Raw genomic sequence first — 26,789 nt, forward strand, 5'->3', positions numbered from 1 at the left:
CCCTTGTAATGGACCCAACATTTATAGAAAGACCATCTGTATCAGGAGACTGACACAAAAGCAAAACTTCCCAATGAGCAGCCAGCTTATTTCAATTAAATCGTTCCTATGTCTTATTTTTCTTTCCACTTATTTTTTCCCCTAGAAGTGTGATTCAGGGAGAAAATTTAGATTAATTACATGTTTAAGTTGATCAAAGTACTGGTCCAGTTGTGGAGAAGACTGGAAAAGGGAGGCAATAGTAACTGAGGGAGAAAAATGCTGCCAACATGTTAGCTGTAGCACAATTCAAGTTTATTCCATTTGTTCTTGCAACACAAAACTTAAACACAGTATTAGTTAGCATTCTGATGTACATGAACTAGGATAATATGAGAAACCCAATTGTGTCAAAAGTATTACATTGTGGAAAAAATGAACTCAAATATGTCAAAATGCACAAAGCATTAGTCTTCCTTTATTACTGCTTAGAAAGATATGATTGTTTCTCCATTTACAAAATAGAATCAGGACAATTTAAATTTTTTAAATTTTGCATGCAAAACACTGCAATTGCTTATGTAGGAGGGCACTCTCACCAGCTTCTATACACAACCGAGTATGCAATATTGCATGGAAGAAAACAGCTTAATTGAAGTGTTAGGGAGAAAAATCAAATAGGTACATACTGACTTGAGCTCCATTATTTGGGAGAAAGAATCAATGAATAAAGGGGCTACTTGCTTGCAGCTTCCACACACTGACCCACCTACCTGCCCTTCATGCCCACTGGGTGTAGAAGGTGAGCTATGCATAGAACTACTTGGTTTACTCAGGTGCTGTATTTGGACTGTAAGTCTATAGATAACCAGTCTGAAGCTGCAAGGGGGAATTTGTTAGTATATTAATAGCATAGTAAACACTCAGGTGTTTTTATACACCTGTTTTTAATTGCTATAGTGCATACGAAATGACTGACTTAATACAAAACTACAGAACATGCAAGGTTTTTGCTGAGATGTTATATATTACTTCAGTGGAGAAAAAAAACTTACGTAACCTTTCACTAATGTATGTAGTACCAAAAAGCAGACATGGTTTTAAATTCCTTTACTCAAAATATGAACATTAAGTGTTGTGAATTTTTCTGCCAAGCGGTTCAGAAATACATTATAAATAACCTAGTTAAAAAAAAAAAAAAAGAAATTGTAAACCATCTTGGCCAGTCTATTCTATGTTTACATGTTATTTTCTCAAGCAACCGCTTCATAATTACGGGGTTTACAAAATGGCTGGGAAAGAAGAAGGCGAAGCAGCCTCCACTGCATCACAGGGAACACAGGGCAAACTGTACAAAAAGTCACCTGGCTTCTACACCAGGTGACTGTGGGAAGCAGACCAGGTTCAGGAATGATAGGACAGTGCACTCTCTGCAATAGCCAACTAGAACAAAACACTGAGGATGTAAAGGTAAAACTGTAGAGGGTAATCCAAGCCTTTTAGATCACATTATGCCAAGAGGTGAAAACAAAGATTTCAAAACACCTTGTTGATGGTTCAAGACTGATAGAGTGCCCTCCATCTCCAATGAGGATGGCTCCAGGTTTCAGTTCAGTGGTATCATAAAGTACTGATTACTGACTTTGACTCTGACTCTAACAGGCTGCATTAAGGCAGCAGAATTAGCCAAATGTATCAAAGTATTTAAACCACCACTTTGTGATTGTTTTCTTAGATAAAGAAAAATTACAGGGTTAGGCTAGTTTTAAGTGAAAAAAGCCACAGGATAAAAAAGGGTTCACGGGGAAAAGTGTACGTGTACACACACACACACACACACACACACACACACACGCCACACACACACACACACACACACGCCACACACTAACCAACCAATAAGACTTGTTATTAGCCAGCCTGACGGTTCTTTGATAGTTTAACTCTGCTGTCGAATGCTACATTGCCTTAAAAAAATCCATAATTCTTTATTTTCCACAATCTGAATACTAGTCCCTAACCCCATTTTTAAAAATTTGAGGTACATTTAGTTATTGCATGACATGGCTAAGGAAAAATCCTAATATTTTTAGTAAGCTTAGATGGGTGGCAGGTCAAAGGAATCTTAAACTTTGCTATTGTGCATTTAAAATACTAAGTATATGCTTTAATTAGTCATACTGCTCAAGAAATAAACATTTGAAAATGTGTCTAAACATTTTCTGCAGGTCATAATTATCATCTTAGGGCTGTATTTAAGGGCACAGAGTACATTTTGAAAATGTCACATTTTCTATGTTGCATGATTTAGAAAAGAATAAAAAATATACTGTGCAGGTGGGCTGGCATATGTTTAGCATAAGTTTATCAACAGCTGGGGGAACCTGGTAACAAGCATATTTTTGAAGAGATGGGGGTTAAATCTGTCCAAATAGTAAATCTCACCCCAGTGATAGCTTTGGTGCAATAAGTAATCAGCATCCAAGATGGGTCAAAGAGACATTCCAACAATGTTCCTTGTTCTCCACACATAACCGGGGTCAATCCATTCAAATAGCAAATGAAGAAAACTATAGGTACGAAGACAACTGTCTCTCTTTGTATGATACTAACAGGCTTATGGCTATGATTCTAGTTTTACATCCCCTTTTACTACCAGCAAAGTTTAAAAGTGTTTCAATGTCATATAAGTATTTGAATCTAGAGGAGAAAAATTTATGCATACTGGAATGGTTTCTCCTATAGACTTCCAAAATTTAAGATTTTATAAATAAAACTAGTCAGTTTTACCTAAAGATACATGAAATCCATGTGAAAGGGGAGAGGAAATCCAAAGTTCAGGCATCTAGCAATTTAGGTGTGCCCCACCTCACCTTCACTGAGCTTTCGCGTAAAGCTGAAAGTCACTGAGGGAAGATTTGGTCACTAACCACAGGCAGCGCTCTTTACTACACCAGGAGATTCCCCAGAATGCACCTTAAGGCAGAAGGCTAGAGCTAATTGCTTATCTCAGCACCCTAAGTTTACATCACAGCAGCCACTACTGTTCGCACAGTTAGGGCTACCAATTATGTAGAGTTGGCCTTTGTATAATCAGACCCTCGACACAATCTAATTAATGAATTAGCTAGGGAGCTGAGAAGGTCAAATGTTACGGTATGTGTCTTTGCTCTCCCTTGGGTATAAACTGTGTATTTTTGGAAATGGAAAAGAGGCCGACTTGATCAGGAGGCTTTGTAAAAAGCCTGATTGTAGTTTTTGCCTTTTCTCCAAAACATTGTTTTTGTTTTTTGTTTTCTGGTAGTCTGATTTGTTATGAATTTCTCTCTCCCCTCACCCCTCCTAAAGTATTTAGCTGAAGAAGCTGGCAGATAGAGAGTGACAGACAGACAGGCAGCAGTGTGAGGCCACAGGAGAGTCATTCTTCCAGAGCTGTCAGCCCATTCGTCCATCACTGAAGTAGGGCTTTGATTGCCTGGTTGTCAGTGGCTTCAAAAGCAGTTAGTCCATCTGGGCCTTTCACAGTCTTATCAGCACCCTGGAAAAGAATGGGAAAAGCCTTTATCATTAAATGAGCCCACAACTGAGAGAAGAGAATGAGACTAGATTACTTTCTCTTACTTAAACAGAGTTCATCCTATTGAAGAAAAAACCCTAAACACTTGGCAAAGTTATAGATTAAGTTATAAAAATGTCAGATTATTTTTCAGGCACTAGAAATTGTAAACTACACACACAACTTGCCAATAACATTGGCAACGACTGGCTTTTATTTATACTAGCATGTATTTGCCCAATTAACCTTTAAAAATTAATACCCCTAGGTGTAGTGTAAAATCTCTTTAGCTAAAAAAAGAAAGTGTCATAGTGACGAAATTATTTTTCCCCTCTCTGCAACTTTTTGGAGTGTACCTAAGTGTTACATTATTTTTAAAAATCTGGGGCTTACAAAACTTTTATTTTTGACAGAGTCCTAAAGAACACGTGTAATACGGATCATTATTCTTATAAACACTTAGCAGTGAGTGGCTGGGATATGGCTAGGAGAGGGGCTCTGTGATGCACTCTGGGGATGAAAGCTCTTCAGCCTGCCTCAACACTTCTGGAAGCTGCTGTTCTGGATCATTTACTTGCAACACGGTGTTTTAGGTTTGGGAATGTGGACCTATACTTTGTGTCCATCCACTGTTTTAAATCTGTCTTCCTTTACTAGAATAAAAGTTCCATGGGAGTAGGAACCGTGCCCGCCCGTTTTACTCACCACCGTGTCCCCAGTGCCTAGGAAAGTGCCTGGTGCATGGTAGGTGAATTTGCTCCCTGAGCCTCTTTAACTACCAGAGACAGCATTATTCTCCCACTGAGGGTTCTCTTTGCTAGCTCCACCCAACCAGAATTCAGTCACCGAATAGTCTCCAGTGTCCTTGCCAAATCTCATTATTTGTTCCTAAGGCCTAGCCTACAGAGCTGACTAAACTTGGCATAGTGGGTTCTTTTAAAGACCAACTCTAGTCAAACGCACCAGTCTCTTCTCCCATTAATCTTTCTATGCTTTAATCCTATGGAATTTCTCACCATTCCTGAACATACCATGTGCCATGCCTTTATACATGCTGGTTCCCAAATGGAATGTCTTACCCCTTTTCCCTGGCAAATCCATTCAATCACTTAACAAATATTTGCTGAATGTTTGATGTGTAGACATTATAAGGGGCTGGAGAATCAAAGAAAAACTAGACAATCTGCCAGCCTGGCTGGTGTGGGAGACAGACAAATCAACCAGTATGAATCAGTGGGATGAGAACAATAATGGTGTTATGCATCATGATGAATGGCCTGTAACGCAGACTGGGATGTGATACAGGGTGTAACAAAGAAAATCTTTCTGGATGAGGCAATGCCTGCACTGAGTCTTGATAAGTAAGTACAAGATGATTAGGTAAATCAGGAAGGAGATGACGACGAATTCTAGGAAGTGTGACATTATTACAAAGTCCTCTTCAATATGATCTTAAAAGTCTCTATTTCCTCACTTTCTAATTCAATTTAACTGCTTTATGGAACATATGGAACTCATAGTTAAGTGGGAGAGAAACCTGTAAGAACTTCAATGTGGTAAATCCTCCAACATAGGTTAAATGCAATAATTGGGATCATTGTATTCAAAACAAATTCTTCATTTTGAGTTTTTATGACTAGCACTGTAAACTATAATTCTACATTAACACAAAGTTAAATATTACAGTGAACACCTGTTGCTTTTTAAGCTTCCAGAGTTCATTTCCCTTCTTTTGATAACTGCATCCTAATTTCATTTTGGGGAATCATTTGTCCCATTGTGTGGACTCCTGGGAACATAACTCAAGGTGCTACGTACTTTGCTTGCCAAAGAATAATTTGACTCAAGCATCCATTTCAGGATTCTGAATATTGACTGGAGAGATCAAAGGAGAGAACAAGAAGTTGTGAGCCCCTGTTTATTTCTGTAGCATCACCCAGAGGAGACAGTCAAGAACTTTCTGCTCTCGAGTCCTACAGCTGCCATACCTCTGGCCTCTTCTGAGCCTGATCCTCCAGCTTTCCTGTTGGTTCTATGACTAGTCCAATATCTTCAAAATTCTTTCTACTTGTTAGTCAGTTTCTGCTATCTGCAACCCCCAAAATCTAGCTTACAAAGTATTTTTTTAATTTATATAAATCATCCTATATAATAGAGGTATGTGCAAACTGACTGTCACTCCAACACACAAGATGGCCGCCCCCCATGTGGACACAAGATGGCCAGCAGGGGAGGGCAGTTGGGAGGGACCAGGCCTGCAGGGGAGGGCAGTTCAGGGTGACCGGGCTAGCAGAGGAGGGCAGTTGGGGGCAACCAGGCCTTCAGGGGAGGGCAGTTGGGGGCGACTAGTTCTGCAGGGGAGGGCAGTTGGGGGCGACCAGACCTGCAGGGGAGGGCAGTTGGGAAGGACAAGGCCTGCAGGGGAGGGCAGTTGGGAAGGACAAGGCCTGCAGGGGAGGGCAGTTGGGGGGGGGGGAACAGGCCTGCAGGGGAGGGCAATTCGGGGGGAAACAGGCCTGCAGGGGAGGGCAATTGGGAGTGACCTGGCCTACAGGGGAGGGCAGTTGGGGGCAACCAGGCCTGCAGTGGAGGGCAGGTGGGGGCGACCAGGCCTGCAGGGGAGGGCCATTGGGGAAACCAGGCCTGCAGGGGAGGGCAGTTGGGAGGAACAAGGCCTGCAGGGGAGGGCAGTTGGGTCGACCAGGCCAGCAGGGGAGGGCAGTTGGGGGCAACCAGGCCTGCAGGGGAGGGCAGTTGGGGCAACTAGGCCTGCAGGGGAGGGCAGTTGGGGGCGACCAGACCTGCAGGGGAGGGCAGTGGGAAGGACAAGGCCTGCAGGGGAGGGCAGTTAGGGGCAATCGGGCTGGCAGGGCAGTTAGGCATTGATCAGGCTGGCAGGGGAGTGATCAGGCTGGCAGGCAGAAGCAGTTAGGGGCAATCAGGCAGGCGAGCGGTTGGGAGCCAGCAGTCTTGGACTGTGAGAGGGATGTCCGACTGCCCGTTTGGGCCCGATCCCATTAAACGGGCAGTCGGAAATTCCTCAAGGGATCCCAGATTGGAGAGGGTGTAGGCTGGGCTGAGGGACACCCCCCCGCCCCTGCTGCCTGTGCACAGATTTCGTGTACCGGGCCTCTAATAATTATAATACAAACTCACAACAGAACTCAGATTACACCAAAAAACAACTCATTTTTCAATTACAGTTAACATTCAATATTATATTAGTTTCAGGTGTACAGCATAGTGGGGTAGATAATCATATAATTTACGAAGCAACCCCCGCCCAAATATTTCAACTACCCACTTAACTTTAGGCTTAGTTATTACAATACTAGATTCTATTCCATATACTGTACTTTACATCCCCATTACTATTCTGTAACTAGCAACTATACTTCTTAATCCCTTCACCTTTTTCACCCAGCCCCTCAACCCCTTCCTTCTGGCAACCATCAGTTCTATTTCTGATTTGTTCATTGAGATTCCACATACAAGTGAAATTGTAATAGTATTTATCTTTATCTGACTTATCTCACTAAGCATAATACCCTGCAGGTCCATCCATGCTATTGCAAAAGGTAAACTTTCTTTACGGGCAAGTAAATTTCCAATGTATATGTGTACCACCACTTCTTTTATCCACTTGTGTATCGATAGGCACTTTCCATACCTTGGCTATTGTACATAATGAATGCTGCAATGAATGTAGTGTGCATATATCCCTTCAAATTAATATGTTGGGTTTTTCCGGATATACACCCAGAAATGGAATTGCTGGGTCATAAGGCAGTTCCTTTTGAATTTTTTGAGGAACTTCCAGTGTCTGCACCAATCTGCATTCCAACAGTGCATGAGGGTTCCCTTTCCTCCACATCCTCCTCATCCTTGTTTGATAATTTATTGATGACAGCCATTCTGACAGGTGTGAGAAGATATCTTATTGTAGTTTTAATTTGCAGTTCCCTGATGATTAGTGATGTTGAGCATCTTTCATATGTCTACTGGCCATCTGTATGTCCTCTGCCCATTTTTGAGTCAGATTTTTTTTTTTGTGTGTGTTAAATTGTATGAGTTTCTTACATATTTTGGATATTAACCCCTTACTGGATGTATCATTGACGAATATCTTCCCCCATTCAATAGCTGCCTTTTTATTTTTTCATAGAACTAGATGGTTAATAGTTTCCTGGTTGTGCAAAAACTTTTTAGTTTGATGTAGTCCCATTTGATTATTTTTTTTCTCGCCAAAGGAGACATATCCAACACATTATTACTAAAAGCAATGTTAAGAGTTTATTACCTATGTTTTCTTCTAGGGAGTTCTATGGTTTTGAGTCTTAAATTTAAGTCTTTAAATCACTTTTTTATTCTTGTATATGGCAAGAAAATGATCCAGTGTCATATTTTTGTGTCTGTCCAATTTTTCCAACACCACTTAATGAAGAGACTGTCTTTATTCCATTCTATATCCTTGCCTCCTTTGTCATAGATCCATTGACAATATAGGTGTGTGTTTTTTTTCTGGGCTCTCTATTCTACTTCATTGATTTATGTGTTTGTTTTTATGCCATCACCATGCTGTTTTAATTACTATAGCCTTGTAGTATAGTTTGCTATCAGGTAGTGTGATACCTCCAACTTGGTTCTTTCTCCATTGCTTTGACTATTTGAGGTTTTTTGTGGTTCCATGTACATTTTAGGGTTATTTGTTTTAGCTATTTGAATAATGTCACTGGTATTTTGATGGGGATTGCATTGAATCTGTATATTGTTTTGGGTAGTATGGATATTTTAATGATGTTAATCATTCCTATTCAAGAGCACGGTATATGCTTCCATTTATTTGTATCCCCTTCAATTACTTTCTTCAGTCTTATAGTTTTCTGAGTACAATTCTTTCAACTCCTTGGTAAAATTTATTCCTAGGTATTTTATTCTTTAATTCAATTGTAAATGGGATTGCTTTCGTAGTTTCTCTGATAGTTTATTGGGGTATAAAAATGCAACCAATTTCTGAATATTAATTTTGTATTCTACTTTACTGAATTCATTTATTAGTTCTAATGGTGGTTTTTTTTTTAATTCCTCACCTGAGGATATTTTTTTTCCATTGATATTTAGAAAGAGTGGGAGGGGAAGAGGGGGGAGAGAGTTCTAATAGTTTTTATGTGTGGATTCTTTAGTTCTATCTAGTATTATATAATCTGCAAATAATTGGTTTTTCTTCTCTTCCAATGTGAATATATTTTCTTTTTCTTGTCTGTTTACTGTGGCTAGGACTTCCAATACCAAGTTGAATGTAAGTGGTGAAAATGAACATCCTTATCTTGTTCCTGATAAGGAAAACACTTTAGCTTTTCACCATTAAGTATAATGTTAGCTGTGGGTTTTTCATATATGGCCTTTATTATGTTGAAATATGATCCTTCTATCCCCACTTTGCTGACAGGTTTTTATCATAAATTGATGGTGGATGTTGTCAAATGCTTTTTCTGCATCTATGGATATGATTTTCATCATTCATTTGTTTATGTGGTACATGTTATAATTTTTGTGGATATTGAACCAACCCTGAATAAATCCTACTTGGTCATGGTGTAATATCTTTTTAACGTACTGAGGAATTCAGTTTGCTAATATTTTGTTGAGGATTTTTACATCTATGTTCATCAGGGATATTGGCCCATAATTTTCTTTTTTTTTTGTAGTGTCTTTGTCTGTTTTGTTATCAAGGTAAGGCTCGCCTTGTAACGTAAGTTTGGGAGTCTTCCCTCTTCAAATTTTTGTAGTAGTATGGGCAGAATAGGTGTTAATTCTTCTTTGAATGTTTGGTAAAAGTTAAAGACATCTGACCTAGCACTTTTGTTTGTTGCGAGTTTTTTGATAATGGACTCAGTTTTGTTAGCAGTTATTGGTCTGTTCAGAATGTCTCTTCCTGGGAACTTGTCAATTTCTTTCATGTTGTCTAATTCAGCAGTCGCCAACCTTTTGGACCTCACGGACCACCAGTTGGTGACCGCTGGTCTAATTTATAGGCATATAATTGTAGTATTTCCTTATAATACTTTGTATATCATGGTGTTGGTTGTCATGTCTTTTTCATTTCTGATTCTATTTGTTTGGGCATTCTTTTTTCTTCTTGATGAATCTGGCTAAAAGTTTACCAATTTTGTTTATATTTTCAAAGAACCAGGTTTTCATTAATCTTTTCTATTTTTTTTTTGGCCTCTACTTTGTTTCTGTTCTGATCTTTATTATTTCCTTTTTTTCTGCTCACTTTGGGTGTTGTTTATTTTTCTATTTTCCAATTCCATCAGGTGTAAGGTTAAATAATCTATTTGAGATTTTTGTTGTTTCTTGAGGTAGGCCTACATTGCTAAATTTCCCTGTTAGAACTGCTTTCACGGTGTCCCACAGCTTTGGGGTCATTGTGTTTTCATTTTCATTTTTCTCAAGAACTGAAAACAGTTCTTCCTTGATCGCATTAACCCATTCATTGTTCAATGACATGTTGTTTAACCTCCATGTCATTGTGTTTTTCAGTTTTCTTCTTGTAATTGAGTTCTAGTTTCATATCATTGTGATTGGAGAAGATGGTTGGTATGATTCCAATATTCTTAAATTGAGACTTGTTTTCTGGCCTAATGTGGTTTATCCTGGGAAATGTTCCATGTGCACTTGAAAAGAATGTATATTCAGATGCTTTTAGGTAAAATGTCCTAAAAATATCAATTAAAGTCTTTCTGATCTGATATGTCATTAATACCACGTTCCCTTGATTTTCTGTCTGGATGATCTATCCATTGATGTCAATGGGGTGTTAAAGTCCCTTATTATTACTACTAGTAGCCCTGTGCATGAATCTGTGCGCCAGCAGCTCTCTGCGGGGCCTGGCTGCTCCGCGCCCGCTGCCCATAGGTTCTCCATGGCCCAGAGGCCCATCTGCTGCTGGGCACGGTATACTTGCCTTGTCGCTGAGGTGACGAAACAAGCATTCTGCCAGGCCGCTCACGCTGCCCGCTCTCAGCGGCCGCCCCGCCCCTCCCCCCCCCCCCCGGGACTGGGGGACTCGGTGGGGCTAAGAGGACTGGGCACCACCATCTTGTGGCTATGGGTGCCGCCATCTTTGTGACGGAGTGGCAGTTAATTTGCATATTACCCTTTTATTAGGATAATAGATGTATTTCTCCTTTATGTCTTTCAATATTTGCTTTATATATTTAGGTGCTCCTACACGAGGTGTGTAATGTTTATGGGAGTTGATCCTCTTTAATCCCTTTATCATTACGAAATTCCTGTCTCTTGTGATAGCCCTTGTTTTAAAGTATATTTTGTCTTTAATACAAGTATTGCTATCCCAGCTATTTTTTCTATTTGCATAATATATCCTTTTCTATTCTTTACTTTCAGTCTGCGTGTCTTTCAATCTGAAGTGGGTCTCTTGTAGGCAGCTCATATACTTTCATTAAAAAATAAATTTCCATTAAAGATAATTATTGATAGGTATGTATTTTATTGCCATAGGTATGTATTTTATTGCCATTTAATTGTTTTCTGATTGTGTAGTTTTGTGTTCCCTATTTTCTTGTATGTTGATGACTTTCTAGTGTAGTGTTTGGACTTATTTCTCTTTATTCTTATAAATTTCTTATAGGTTTTTGGTTTGTGGTTACCATGTACTTCATATTTATCAAACTATGTTTATAGCAGTCTATTTTAACTTGATGGCCACTTAAGTTCAAACACATTTTTACTTACCTGCTCCATATATTTTTGTCATTATTTACTTTTTTTGTGTTTGTGTGTATTTCTTAATTTACTGTTGTAATTACACACTTTACGACTTTTGCCTCTTAACCTTTGTACTGTAGTTGGTTGAGCCACTGATTTTTACTATTTGCCTTTGTCAGTGAAAATATTTTTATTTCTATCTTTTCTTATTCATATTTTTAATCTTTTTTGCTTAAATAAGTCCCTTTAGCATTTCTCGTAATGCTAGTTTAGTGTTATTAATTTCTTTATATTTCTTATCTGAGAAACTGTAACTCTTTGTTGACTTTAAATGATAGAGAGCCTTGCTGGGTAATCTTGGTTGTAGGTCTTTGCTTTACATTACTTTGAATATTTCATGCCAATCTCTCCTGGCCTAAATGTTTCTATTGAGAAATCACCTGACAGTATTATGGGAGCTCCTTTGTATATAGCTAAATGCTTTTCTTTTGTTCCTTTAAGATTCTCTCTCTGTCTTTAATCTTTGACATTTTAATATTAATGTGTATTGGTACAGGCCTCTTTGGGTTCCTCTTATTTAGAATTCTCTGCACTTCCTGGACTTGTATGTCTAGTTCCTTCCCCAGGTTAGGGAAATTTTCACTCATTTCTTCAAATAGGTTTTCAATCCCTTACTCTCTCTTCTCCTTCTCTGGTATCCCTATGATGTGAATGTTGGAATGCTTAATGTTACCTTAGAGGTCCCTTAAACTATCCTCATTTTAAAAAATTATCCCCCTCCCCTCCCCTCCTGTTCTGGTTGGGTGTTTTCTGCTACCTTGTCTTCCAGATCACTGAATGAATTCTTTGCTTCATCTAATCCAGCGGTCACCAACCAGTGGTCTGTGAATTCCCTCTAATGTAGTCTTCATTTCAGTCATTGTATTCTTCATTTATACATGTTTTTTTAATCTTTGTTGAAATTCTAAGTTCATGTATTCTTCCCTTGAGTTCATTGAGCATCCTTATAATCCGTGTTTGGAACTTTGTATCTGGTAGATAGCTTGTCTCCATTTCTTTTTTGAAGTTTTGTTCTGTATTTTCATTTGGGACATGTTTCTTTGTCTCTTCATTTGGCCTGACTCCCTGTGTTGTTTCTATGTATTAGGTAGACATGCTTATTCTACTCATCTTAGCAGTGTCCTATGGGGCCCAGTGGCACAGTCTCCCTGTTCACCTGAGGCAGTTGCTCCAGGCCATCCCTTATGTGAGTGTGTGCACCCTCCTGATGTAGTTGAGCCTTGATTTCTGTTGGCACATAAGTGGGTGGGATTGACTCTCAGGCTGACTGGCTGTGAGGGCTGTTGGTGACTACAGTAGACAAGCTGTTGTCTGGGGGCTGATCCCGTGGAGCGGGAGTCTTTACTGGGGTTCTGGTGCCAGCCAATCTGCCTTTCATGTGTATGGATGTGGAGGTGGCTGGGTGGTGTCGTCTGAAGCCAGCTACTGGGTGTGTTGTTTCTGGAGCCTCTCAGGAAGAGCTCTGGTGCAGGTCCAGATCAACTGCTGTTTGTATCCAGCTTAGGGTGACCAGTAGGAAATACAAAGTAATCTGCATATGGTTGCTGCTTGTGCTTGGAGGTTCTTGGGAAAGGCTATGCTGTGTACTGAGGTGCCAGGCTTGAGACCCTTGGGTGGGCACCATGATATGAGCTGAGTTAATTCAGTTTTCCCCCATATATCTCTGGTGCTTTTTGAACTGCTACTCTTGCAAGCTTAGGGTAAGTTTGTGAGCCACCAAATCTTTGCATGGGTCCCTCAAGAGGAAAAAATACTTGGGATTCTAGCAGCCCTCCATATCACTGTGATATGTAATCCCTGCTGGTTTTCATATCCAGATGTCATGGGGCTCCTCTTCCCAGCACTGTGCCCCAGGCTAGGGCTGGGATCCCTGCTCCTCAGGGGGGACCTCTGCAGCCCAGAAACACATCCCAATTCTTAATCCCCACACGTAGGGTGTGGAACCTGCTTGTTCTGTCTCTACCCCTCCTACCAGTCCCTACATGGCTTCTTCCTTACATCCCTAGTTATAGGGCTTCTGTTCAGCTAGTCTTCAGATGGTTCTCAATGATAGTCATTCTACAATTTAGTTGTAATTTTGATGTGGTCATGGGAGGAGGTGAGTACAGTGTTTACCTACTCTGCCATCTTGACTGGAACAGTATTACATTTGATTCTCAATTCAAACAGCAAAATCTGCACCAATGCCACTTTGAGGATTTGATAATGCTGGTGGTATCTGAGAGGGGTATTCATGTATTATCAGTAAATGGCTGTATGAATTTTTTTAAATGTAGCAGATAAAATATTGAACAAAACATGAATGCTATCAGATAAGGTGGTTTTCTACATTTTCTTAGCAAACTAACTTTAATATTTTTTACTTTAGAGCAGGGGTTGGGAATGCCCGGCCTGCAAAATTATTTGGCCTGGCCCTGCCAAGCATTAGGAGTGAGTTAATTAAATGGTTGACCAAATACAAATAAATGGTTGACCAAATACAGCAGGTTAATTTTGAAGTTGATAATTTTGTATGGCCTGTGAGTGATCTTATAAATATCCAAATGGCCTTGGGCAGAAAAGAGGTTCCCCACCCTTGCTCTATAGCAGTTGTATTTAAGACTTAGTAAACATTTTGACTTATTGTAAAAGAAAGGTACTGAGTAAACCTTTGTTCTATATCTCATTCATTTATCTCCAAAGCAGGAGCAGTTAACTTAAGAGTGGTCTGAACCAGCTATGAGTCAATAAAACAATATGTTGTTCAATAATCAGTGGTCAACTGTGGAGAATAGTATGGACTTTCCTCAAAAAAACTAAGCATGGAACTCCCATTTGACCTAGTGATCTCACTTCTAGGAATATATCCCAAGGAACTAGAAACACCAATCAGAAAGGATATATGCACCCCTGTGTTCATAGCAGCTCAATTCACAGTAAGATTTGGAAACAGCCTAAGTGCCCATCAGCAGATGAGTGGATTAAAAAACTGTGGTACATCTACACAATGGAGTACTACTATACTGCTATAAAAAGGAAGGATCTCCTACCATTTGCAACAGCATGGATGGAGCTGGAGAGCATTATGCTAAGCGAAATCAGTCAGAGAAAGATAAGTATCACATGATCTCACTCATTTGTGGATTATAATGAACAACATAAACTGATGATCAAAAACAGAGACAGAGAAGCATCGATCAGATGCTCAAACCTCAGAGGGAAGATAGGGGAGGGTGGGGGTAAGGGGGAGAGATCAAACAAAGGACTTGTATGCATGCATATAAGCATAACCGATGGACAAAGATACCAGGGGGGTGAGGGGGTAATGGGGGGATAGGGACACATATGTAATACCTTAATCAATAAAGAAAAGAAAAAATAATTTTTAAATGGAAAAATAATAATCAGTGGTCATATATATATGTATATGTATATTTCTGTTGTTGTAAGGTTACAGTAGACTTTCTAAGAAGAAAGATTCTTTGATGAAGTGTGAAACGGGGAAAGAATGGAAAACAAAAAAGCAAAGTTTCTTTTGGACTTCCCTCTCATATATAACAAATGACAATTTATAATAATTTTAATATGCTGCCATTTTTTTAAAATTTAAAAGTGAAACAAATTATGTTTTAAAACGAAAATTTCAATAAGATTTTGATTTTTTCATTCTTTTCTATTTAAAATAATTCTTGTTCTTATATATATAGAAAGTTGAGTGGTATGTCCTTATAAAGGATGGAATATAAACACACACTAAACATAGCTTATCTGTCTAAATTCTAAATTGTAGCTAACTTAACATCTTTAAAACAGCAATAACAGAAGTAAACATTTAAATATTTCTTCTTTCCCCACAACATGCTACAGTGAATTATCTAGAAATGGTTTTCCCTTAGGACAGTGGTTCTCAACCTTTCTAATGCCGCGACCCTTTAATACAGTTCCTCATGTTGTGGTGACCCCCAGCCATAAAATTATTTTCGTTGCTACTTCATAACTGTAATTTTGCTACTGTTATGAATCGTAATGTAAATATCTGTGTTTTCCCTGCTAGCAGGGAAGCCTAAGACCATTGGAAAACACAGATATTTACATTACGATTCATAACAGTAGCAAAATTACAGTTATGAAGTAGCAACGAAAATAATTTGGCTGGGGGTCACCACAACATGAGGAACTGTATTAAAGGGTCGCGGCATTAGAAAGGTTGAGAACCACTGCCTTAGGATTAGGGAATAAGGATACTTGACTACTTAAAATTCTTTATTACCCATTATATAAATTACAAGGCATTACATAATTTATAAGGAATTTTAGTATTAATATTATAGAAATTTTGATATACGTTAATACTACAGGAAATGCCTAACATGGTAATGTATTAAATGCTACAGGGACTACTATTATTTCTCTTAGAAAAAGATCTCTTTAATCATGGATACTAGATTATGATATCAAATTATATATGTAGCTGTGAAAAATAAATGAATTTTGGACTTATGAAAGTCCACTGGCTAATGTCATAGTTAAGGAGTAGCATTTCATGATTTTCTTTGAAATAATGTAATCATGCAAACCTTCTATTATTCAGGTATCTGAGGTTTTAACCAAGAAGACCAGTTCAGATATTAACAATGAAAATTCCATATCTTGTTTGGCTACATTAATTGATAATAAAAATTTTCAACAAATATGCACTAGCATAGTCTGGTAAAAGCATCCAGAACGATACACATTTTTACTACTGAGGGTTAAAGTTGTGAAATGCTGTGAGCTAGAAGAGGGGTCGGTCAGCAAGCTATGCCCCAGATGCTTGTTTTTGTAAGTAAAGTTTTACTGGAATGCAGCCAAGCCCATTTGTTTCTGTATTGTCTATGGCAGCTTTAGAGCTACAGTGGCAAAATTATGACAGAAACCATATGGTTGCAAGATTGAGCCTAATGCTCTAAAAAAAGGTCTGCAACTTCTGAACTACATTATATTTTATACCACCTTTTAAGTTTTCCTTTTATTGCAAAAACTTCCCAGTTAAGATTTTCTAGGATGGAAAAAGGGAAGCTTATTGAACTTACAATTTAAAATGACATGTGCTTACACTCTACTTTTGCTTTGATAAAAACAGGCTGCTTGACCGCTATGCTGTTCAGTTGTCACTTCTCTATCATGAATATCTGTTTCATACTCCAACTTGGGTTTCTTCCTCCTCTGCTACTGGTAAATTTCCCAGGATGCTTCTCGAGCCTGTATTTTTACTTGCTTCACCTGTCTCCTTTCCCTTTTCTCTTCTCACTAGTTTTATTAATGTTTTTCACATACTCCGGATTTGGTGAAAGTACCAGGAACTTTGATCATCCTGCTTCCATCTTATACATTATTTAACAATTCTGTAGTTTTAGCTTATTTTAAAAAACTTTAGTGCTTTGCATTTTAATATTTGTTTAGATTTATTCACATACTAATTTCTTGCCTATGACCCTTCTTGCGTCTCACCTTTCTCTCTCGGTTTATTTTGTTTCTGCCTGAAGTGCACTCAGCTCTTCACTTATTTGTTGCTTAGGGGCACTAACCACTTCTGGACTTGGAGCAGCCTTGGATCAGCTTCTACCTTTTGTAACAACTACCCTCTTGCTCATGTTAGGAAATGTTTCTATAAACCTATCTCGCCTGCTTTCTGTTTCTCAAGGATTCATTATAATTTCTTATCTAATGAACCCCTTCTTACGGTTCAAACCAAATATTGATTCATTCATTTTAAAAACATCTTTTCTGTGGTTGGGAGGGAGAGGATACACTGGCATGTGCTCACACCTTGAAGTGGAAGTCCTACACGTGTTGTTCTCTACATTACTAGCTCACCAATTAAAAATCAGCCCAAATAGCTTTTTCTACATGTTCAATTTCTCATAACTGTTTCTGACAGTAATTAACCTCCCTGAGAAAAATGATTTCCTTATCCATAAAATGGAGATGAATATACCTATGTATTTGGGTTGATAAAAATTAAAGGAGATTATATACACGAAGTGCTTAAAACATATTATATAGATGTTAGTTTCTTCTTTTGCTATATGATCAAGAATTAAATGTTTTAAATTCTTGTGTCATAAATTTCATCTTCCACTGCATTAAAATTTAAAAATAGTCCAGTAAGTATTACATAGTTTAGTTTCAAATATTTTAGCAATCTCCTTTTTGTTTTTGTGATTTCTCTCCCCTCCCCCCATTAGTTGCAATCATACTGAGTTCTTAAATTTCTGTTTATTGTTTTGGCTTTTTTCCTATGCTACTCACATACCACCTGAATAATATACCAAGAATGTCAATGAATCTGGTAAACTTCTTAAACTAAATACTTTTTAAATGAATTTATAATAATACATAAGGATTCTATTTTTGATAAAAAGTAGAATAAATTAGATTTCATAATACAAACATTGATTTTAATGTTAAAAGGGGTACTGAAACAGCTTCGTTTTAGCAGCTATGGATTTTTTAGAGTACAATCAGTTTCTAAAAAAAATATGCTGGTTAACAAAACTATAGGGTATCATTAAAGAAGCTTATGCAATAATAAAATGAAAGTAATTAATTTTGAAAAAGCAGAACTAAATTTTACTAGGCTGCTTTTATAAAGGTTAAAAAATGTCATCTAAAATAATAAACAGCTCTATAAGGTTAAAATTGATCTGCTATCAATAGAGCCATCTCTGAATGTCCCTGACTTAGCTACAAAAATCAAGGCTCAAACACAAGCAAAAGAACAAAACTGCAGGCACCAAGTAAAAGAAAAAAATAAGCTAGTTAAAAGTCAGACACCTCAACTTACAACCAATAATTTAGCAACAGAGTACATATTTATAACGATCCTTCTGGGATAACATATTAGGGCCTTCATGTAAATCAAACCTTCCTTTTTAACAATGACCTGGAACATATTTTGGCAATAAGGGATAGAGAACAATGAATGGTTCATATCCTCTCTAGCATAAGAATAATTATGTCTTATTTTGTTTGTCCCACAGGAAAGAGAGGCATATCAGAAAGAAATAGTTTGGATCCATAGTTTGAGCATGTTTAGGGGCATCTTACTTAGTAAATGACCAGAGCCTAAGGATCTAAGCTAAAAATGATCCCACGGAGGTTTTTATTTTTCAGACAATTTCACCCTTGGCGGGGTAGAAAAACATAACGGAAAGAGGTAATTTCTTTTTGTTTGTTTTTATTCTGACTTATGAATTTATTTATTTATTTATTTTTTTTTTCAAATTTTTATTAAGGTATTATATGTGTACATATCTTACCATTGCCCCCCACCCCCACCCCACTCCCATACATGCCCTCACCCCCCAATGATTTGCATCCGTTGGTTACTCTTATAAGAATTGAATTTATTTATTTTTAACTGAGATAACTGACATGTAACAACTTTATTAGTTTAATTTGATATTTGTACATATTGTGAAATGATTATTAGAGTAAGTTTAGTTACTTCACATCCATCACTTCTCATCCTTACAAATTTTGTGTATGATGGCAACTTTTAAGATTTACCCTCTTAGTAACTTTCAAATATACAACTGTCTTGTTAACTGTTTCTTTTACTATACGCTTAGCAGATAGGTTGATGCCAGGGGAATAAAGCCCATTTTGAGGAAGAGAGCTTACAGGTAAAAAAAGAAATCAGATCCTGGTCCCATGGCTTAAGCACAGGGTCAGGCAGTGCCTCCACTGTACAATTATATGCATCAACAAGATCTCCTTAAGCCTATCTGAGCTGGGGTTAGTAACTTGCAATACAAAGAGTCCAAACTAATAAAATACAGGAAATTATATAAATCTTTCACGAACTATACATCAATATTTGTAGCCTGTGACAATCAGTTTTTAATACAGTAAACGAAAATAATCCCCTAGGGATGAAATTATCTAGTAGTTCACAAAGGTGCTTTTTAATCTTTTCATGAATATGTGGGAAGGAATAGACATTTTCATGAATAAGGAGAAAGACAGTGACTGGAAGTCTTTGTGAGCACATCCTACCACACATTCTGAATCTATTAGTGGCAAAAAATATTATTTCCAGTTGGTTTTAGGAGAATTAGTATGTGTGTAGTAGCTAAAAATTACTGTTGATATTTACCAAAATCCCCCCAAAACTCATAAAACAACCACTACACATTTAAAGAAATCCAGTAACTGTGTTTAACATGAAGCTATGGGTAAAAACCCTGAGTTTTAAAGGAACTGAATTAACTACTTTCAGAACAGTATCTTTAAAAAGTTCTCAAAGTATTATGAGACAAATGTGCTACCTTCTTTCCCAATTTTACTGAAGTTGACTAGATGAAGCATAAAATCATCTTCAGTCTTAGTTATAATAAAAGCTATTTATTAAACTCTAATGTACCAGTTATGGTGGCAAAATGCTTTTACTCATTTGATTTCTATTTCTTTCTTGCGTCTTTCAGCAGGGATTTTTAAAATACCAAATGAAATGTTATAAATAACACTTTCTAGAGTATGGCCATAAAATGATAAGCTTGGGATTAATACTAGTGCCTTATTTTATTAAGATTTGTCTCCGAATATTTGCAGGTCCTAATACAGCTAAATGGTTGCAACTGGTGCATTAATTCCTGAGGCTGGGTTTTGAACTCCGTCTAAGAATTTATAATAGCAAAGACAAAACACTGGAAAACTCCAGATTTACCATGATCTCAGTAACAAGAAACCAGATGACTTGAAGAACCTTTACTTAGAGAGTAAACTGCCTCTAATACTCTTCCCAGTATGTATTCTTCTCAGTACGTACTACAGAAAAAGAAGTTTACAAATTTCAATCCAGGGTCACTCAAAGTGTGGTCTGTAAACAGCTACTAGTCCACAACATTTTCTATATTGTTAACTACAATGCTTATTTCAGTTAAACAGTTTGCTGTGGGAAAAAAAAAAAGTTATTTGATTTTAGAGAGAAACACTGATTTTCTGTTCTACTTATTCATGCATTCATTGATAATTCTTGTATGTGCTCAACTTCGGCACATCGGGATAATACTTTAACTGAGCTACCGTGCCAGAGCCATTCACAGCAACTATTCTTGATTATGGAGACTGTGTTGTTTTATATTCTAGCCAAAGGTTCTTACCCATTACCAACTAGTAACAGTTTGTTACCAACTATTTTGGGTTATAATATTCTAGACCTCAATTTTAGATACTACTAGATTTCTGTCCCTGAGGCCAAACAAATAAATTAACCAAATACTTAGCTGAAACAGTCACACAGCAGTGGAAAAGGCAATAAAAAGTAGTAATTGACCTCACCTTCGAGAGAAGCAATTTCACACAGGAAACGTGACCTTCATAGACAGCAGACAGAAGGGGAGTAATATGATGTTTATCTGGAGCCTGTGAAATAATAAAGAGATAAAACCACCTTATCCATTTTTCATTTCTTCTTTCTAGATGAAATCAGGAAACACTTGTGAATATTTTAAAGTCAATGTTTACCTATTTGCCTTTCTATCCAAAATCACTTTATAGGTACACATTTCTAGTCTCTGGAGAGCTGCCCTCTAGAGCAGCAGTCGCCTCCGTGGACCACTGGTGGTCCGTGAGGTCCGAAAAGTTGGTGACCGCTGCTCTAGAGGCCCAAGCCCACAAGCAAGGTTTCTCTTTGGGAGTCAGCAAAGTGAAGTAAAGGGAACAGGGCTTTGACCCCAGCTCAAATCTTGGCTCTGCCACTTACTGTGTGACTAGTTATAATCTCTCTGAGCCTTACTCCCCACTAATATAGAAATACCATTGAGGTGCTGAAGGGAAGAACATAGCCAATGAAAAGATTGCCACAGCTCAGCCAAGTGACTTAGTGTCCCCTGAAATGTGAGAAGTTCATCTCACTTGCTGTCATGGTTACTTAAACATTTTTCTAAAACTCTGAAATGCAGAAGCCACAAAAGGAAAGAGTCAGGAGATGGCTACTTCTGTCTGACCACTTGCTTACTGACCTCTGTCAAAAAAATGCACCATATTTACCATGACTGCAGGGTCCTATGGTCCACTGGCAGATTGCTGATCCTCAGCTTGAAAGTCATTTTGTTTGCTTGTTGTTTAAAATCCCAACTATACATTTCTAAGTTACAGAAATTATGGTATAATTTCAGACTGTATAATTTAAAATGAGGTTTCCACAAGAACTATTTTATACATCTATCTAATAAAAGAGTAATATGCAAATTAACCATCACTCCGCTACGCCCACAAGCCACTCCCACCAGCCAATCAGGAGCGAATATGCAAATAAACCCAACCAAGATGGCTATGGCCACAGAGAGCAGGAGGGAGGCTTGAGTTTTCCTGGCAATGGAGGAAGCCAAGATTTCTGCACACCCTGGCCGGCCCAGGCCTCGCTTAAGGCTACAAAGTTTCAATTATAGAAGATACATAAATCCCAACAGAAATGGCTGCCGCCAAGGAGCAAGCAGAAGGCTTGGCTCCGCTCCAGGCTACAAAGTTTCAATTGTAGAAGATAAATAAACCCCAGGTACCAGGGCCTCTGCTTGGGTCACCAGGGGGCATAGCCAGCCTGCAAACCACCACAGGCCCCTCACCCAGGCTGCCCCACGCCCCAAGGGAACCCCCACCCTGATCCGGGACACCCTTCAGGGCAAACCAGCTAGCCCCCACCCGTGCACCAGGCCTCTATCCTAGCTAATAAAAGAGTAATATGCAGATTGACCATCACTCCAACACACAAGATGGCTGCCCCCATGTGGTCAAAGATCCTGCCCCCATGTGGACACAAGATGGCCACCACAAGATGGCCAGCAGGGGACGGCAGTTGGGAGCGACCAGGCCTGCAAGGGAGTGCAGTTAGGGGTGACCAGGCCTGCAGGGGAGGGCAGTTGGGGGGGACCCAGGCCTGCAGGGGAGATCAGTTGGGGGAGACCAGGCCTGCAGGGGAGGGCAGTTAGGGGAAAACAGGCTGGCAAGGGAGCAGTTAGGCATCAATCAGGCTGGCATGGGAGTGGTTAGGGGGTGATCAGGCTGGTAGGCAGAAGCGGTTAGGGGCAATCAGGAAGGCAGGCAGGCGAGCAGTTGGGAGCCAGCAGTCCTGGATTGTGAGAGGGATGTCCGACTGCCCGTTTAAGCCCGATCCCGGTGGGGTCCCAGATTGGAGAGGGTGCAGGCTGGGCTGAGAGACGCCCCCCCCCCGCCCGCCCGTGCACGAATTTCGTGCACCGGGCCTCTAGTATAAAATAATCACCTAAAGCATATAACAGGAATTTTTTTTTTCTAGAATGACAATGTTCTTTACATACATTAATATCTGCTCCTTTCAGCAGCAGAAATTCCAGGATTTCAAGCTGCCCACAATCTGCCGCATAATGAAGAGGTTTCCTTCCACCTTCTAGTGTCCGGTTGACATCTTCTCCCTTATAAGAAGCCAAAGAAAACAGTATTTATGTGGATGGTAGATTGAAGGAGGGAAGGTGCTTGATATTTTTACTTTCTTAAAGCTCTAAGAATTTCGTGAAATATTTGCATTTCTTGCAAACTGAAGTAACCAAAAACATTCTGGACACAGTTTGATAGTAATTCAAACCACGATTAGTCAAGCTGAAAACAAGCAATAATGCTAAATGTAATGAAATATACAGTGCTCTATTTCTAAGAAGTTCAATCAGCATAACGTCAAGAGGTGGCCACATGAAACTGATGAGTTCAAATACTGACTTTTTTACACATATCACACGACATGTATTTTAATTCTTCAAAGAAAGCATCACTACTTTGATGGTGTTGGCCATTATCACAAGGAATGTATTAGCTATTAAGAATTCATTTCATTCACTCACAGTCCTATTGTATGTTAAGCACTGTACACAGGGGACAATGGTGAGTGAAATCAGACATGGCTTCTGATTGCACAGAGCTTACCATCTAGTGTAATCAGTTTTAAATGTATTTCAAAATATAACTGCTATGAAGGAAAGAAACTCAGTGCTACACAAATACTTTTCAGAAGGAATATGACAATCTTGGTGATGGACAGGAGGTGGGTAGTATCAGAAGATGAACTTAAGGCCTCAAAAATAGTTCCCATTCATTGAGGATTAACAGAGATTCTAAAAATCTACACTAATAAAAGAGAAACATGCAAATTAACCATCACTCTGCTACACCCACAAGCCACGCCCACCAGCCAATCAGGAGCGAGTATGCAAATTAGCCCAACCAAGATGGTAGCAGCCATGGAGCTGGAGCAAGCAGGAGGCTTGGGTTGTCCCCATCAATAGAGGAAGCCAAGCTTCCTGCTGCCCTGGCCTCCACTCAAGGCTACAAAGTTCAATTGTAGAAGATAGATAAATCCCAGATACCTGCTTCCAGCAGGCCCTGGCCTCTGCTCAAGGAGGCGCTAAAAAAAAAAAAAAAAAAAAAAAAAAAGAAAAGATAAAAAGGAGGGGCTGGGAGCCTGGATCGCCGGAGGGCATGGCCAGCCTGAAAACGGCCCTCAGCTCCTCACCCAAGCTGGCTACACCTCCATGGGGTGAGGGTCCCCGCTGGGGGGCTTGGCCAGCCTGCAAACAGCCATCAGCCCCTCACCCAGGCTGGCCAGGCACCCCAGTGGGGAACCCCACCCTGAAGGGGGTGTGGCCAGCCTGAAAACAGCCCTCAGTCCCTCACCCCGTCAGTGGAGGTCAGTTGGCGGTGATCAGGACAGCGGGGGGGGGGGGGGTATTTTGGAGTGAGCAGGCCATCAGGGGGGCAGTTGGGGGTGAGCAGGCCAGTGGGGAGGGAAGGAGAGGTGAGCAGGCCAGCAGGGGGGGGCAGTTGGGTGTGAGCAGGTTGGCACGGGGGGCAGTTGGGGGCGAGCACACTGGCATGGGGGGGCAGTTGGGGGTGATCAGGCTGGCGGGGGGGCATTTTGGGGTGAGCAGGTCGGCAGCAGGGGGCAGTTGGGGGTGAGCAGGCTGGCATGCAGAGTGGTTAGGGGCTATCAGGCAGGCAGGTGAGTGATTAGGAGCCAGCAGTCCTGGATTGTGAGAGGGATGTCCGACCACCGGTTTAGGCCCTATCCCTGTAAACCAGCAGTAGGACATCCTTCGAGGGGTCCTAGATTGGAGAGGGTGCAGGCCGGGCTAAGGGACAACCCCCTCCCCCGTGCACGAATTTCATGCACTGGGCCTCTAGTAATAAATATAATTACCCTCTCTGCTGACCAGCTACTACAGGTTTGGCACTGTGCTACATGCATTATCTCTAATCTTTAAATAATTCTAAAAGGAGAAAATCTCCACTTAACATATGAAAAGTCTAAAAGCTGAAAGAGGTTAAGTAACTTTTTAATGTGGCTCAGTTAGTAAGAGTAGAGATCTAAACCCCCAAAACTACCACACTGCCTCCAGTTCAGTATTCGCCCCCCTCCCCTTTTTAAAATATGTTTTAATTTTAGAGAGAGGAAGGGAGAAGGAGAGAAACATCAATCAGCTGCTTCCTCCACATCTCCTACTGGGAATCGAGCCCAAAACCCAGGCATAGGCCCTGACAGGGCACTGAACTGCTGACCTCCTGGTGCATGAGGCAACGCTCCACCAACTGGGCCGTACTGGCTGGGCCTCTTTTTATCTTAAGGAAAATTCAGACTTTAATGAGTAGCAAAATGTCTGAAAGAATTTATTTTTTTTAACTGCAGTATTATTCATCTAGTTTGGTTTAGTCAACTCATCAAGCCATATCCTGAACTGAGATATTCAGAACTCATTTTATAGCTATTATGAGCTTTTCTTTCAAACATACTCTATATGGACACAGTCTATTACATGCTTAAGATCACTGGAGACTGGATTACTCCCAGTTCACTCCAACTCTACCACTTAGTTGTGGGACCTCAGACTATTTTCTAAATCTCAGTTTCCTTATCTGTAAAATGGGAATGAAAATACTTATATCTCACAGGGTTTTAGTGCATCATTAAAGGACATAATTCATGCAAAGTATGTAACACAGTACCTGACACAGGGTAAAACGTAAAAGATTAAATGCTTTCTGTGGATCCCTGATGTTGACTTACACTGGTTTTAAAAGACTATCCAAACTTGTTTCTACATAACCGGTGAAATATAAACAAAGAAATGATTCAATGATATAATACTTTATATTTAGAAACAAATTTAAATAGTAACAGCATTTTGATGTACCACCTTATTAGTCTTTATTCACAACTGCAGAAATGTGAGACTCTAAAGATAGATATTGCTTAAATGATTCACAGATAGAAGTAGTTTAATTTTTATTATTAACACTTCCTTTCCATTACTGATATTAGCTGGATAGGTCTTTTCAGTGAATCAAAGCAAAGAAATACCTGTAGTGCGCAATTGATAGGATAGCTTTGTGAAAAAAACATCTGACACCTTCCTTCCCTACTTAGTACAAGCATGCAAAATGCATACAAAATGGAGCTGTTGTGTTTAAGCTTTATCTTTTATCCCTGCAGACACTGACTTTATAATTCTTATTTTAGCAGACAAAAGAAAATGAGAGCTTTAAGTTACTAACTGAAAAGAAAGGATCCTCTTCAGCAGGGCTTTAGCAAAAGCAGTATTTATGGAAAAATCTATAGTACTAAATGCCTGTATTGGAAAAGAAGAAAGGTCTCAAATAAATGATCTTTGTACTTTTCACTTTCAGAAGCCAGGGGGAAAAGGTATATGGAAATCTCTGCAGCTTCTGCTCCATATTGCTGTGAACCAAAAATGCTCTAAAAGATAGTCTATTTAAAAACAAACTGAATCCAAAGTAAGCAGAAGGAACGAATAAAAATCAGAGCAGGAACCAATGAAATGGAAAACAGAAATAAAAGCTAATTCTTAAGAGATCAAGTCACTGATAAATCTCTAGCCAGAGTGAATGGTGGGCCACAATGCAATATATAGGTCATGTATCACAGAAATGTACACTTGAAACCTGTATGAACCTATTAACCAATGTCAGCCCAGTAAGTTTAAAAATAATAAAAGTGAATATGCAAAGAACTTCCAAGCCCCAGATGGCCAAGAAGAAAAGGATAATAACAATTCTACACATTATTCCAGAAAATGGGAACCATCCAACTCATTCCATGAGATTAGCATCACTAGGATTCTAATACAGGACAGAGATGTTATAAGAAAAGGCCACCACAGGCTAATATCCTTCATGAACACAAATTCTGAATAAAATTTTAGTAAACAATCCAAAAATATATAAAAAGAATATGCTATGACCAACTCAGATTTATCCCAGGAATATAGGTTGGTTAAATATTTGAAAAGTCAGCCAATATAATCCACCATTTTAACAAAGTAAAAAGAATCAAAACAACCCATATGATCATCCCAGTAGATGAAAAGGTATCTGGCAAAATCCAACATCTATTGCTCCTAGAAACTCAGCAAAGAAGTAAAAGAGGGAAATTTCCTTGGCCTAATAAGGGATTTCT

The 26,789-nt window shown here is 39.2% G+C and overlaps 1 protein-coding gene across 1 annotated transcript in view; it reads right to left on the minus strand.

Annotated features, from left to right (window-relative positions):
- Window positions 1–272: 272 nt before the first annotated feature.
- The window catches only part of MTPN (myotrophin), a 60,646-nt gene continuing 34,129 nt past the window's right edge, over window positions 273–26,789 (minus strand). The window contains exons 2-4 of the mRNA XM_080666879.1: window positions 22,627–22,740; window positions 20,630–20,713; window positions 273–3,517 (exon numbers count right to left, since the gene is read on the minus strand). Coding sequence (XP_080523005.1) covers window positions 3,431–3,517; window positions 20,630–20,713; window positions 22,627–22,740 — 285 coding nt within the window. The 3' untranslated portion in view covers window positions 273–3,430. The remainder of the gene's footprint in view (window positions 3,518–20,629; window positions 20,714–22,626; window positions 22,741–26,789) is intronic.

Source organism: Plecotus auritus (assembly GCF_963455305.1).
Source record: "Plecotus auritus genome assembly, chromosome: 4".
NCBI classification, from domain to species: Eukaryota; Metazoa; Chordata; class Mammalia; order Chiroptera; family Vespertilionidae; genus Plecotus; species Plecotus auritus.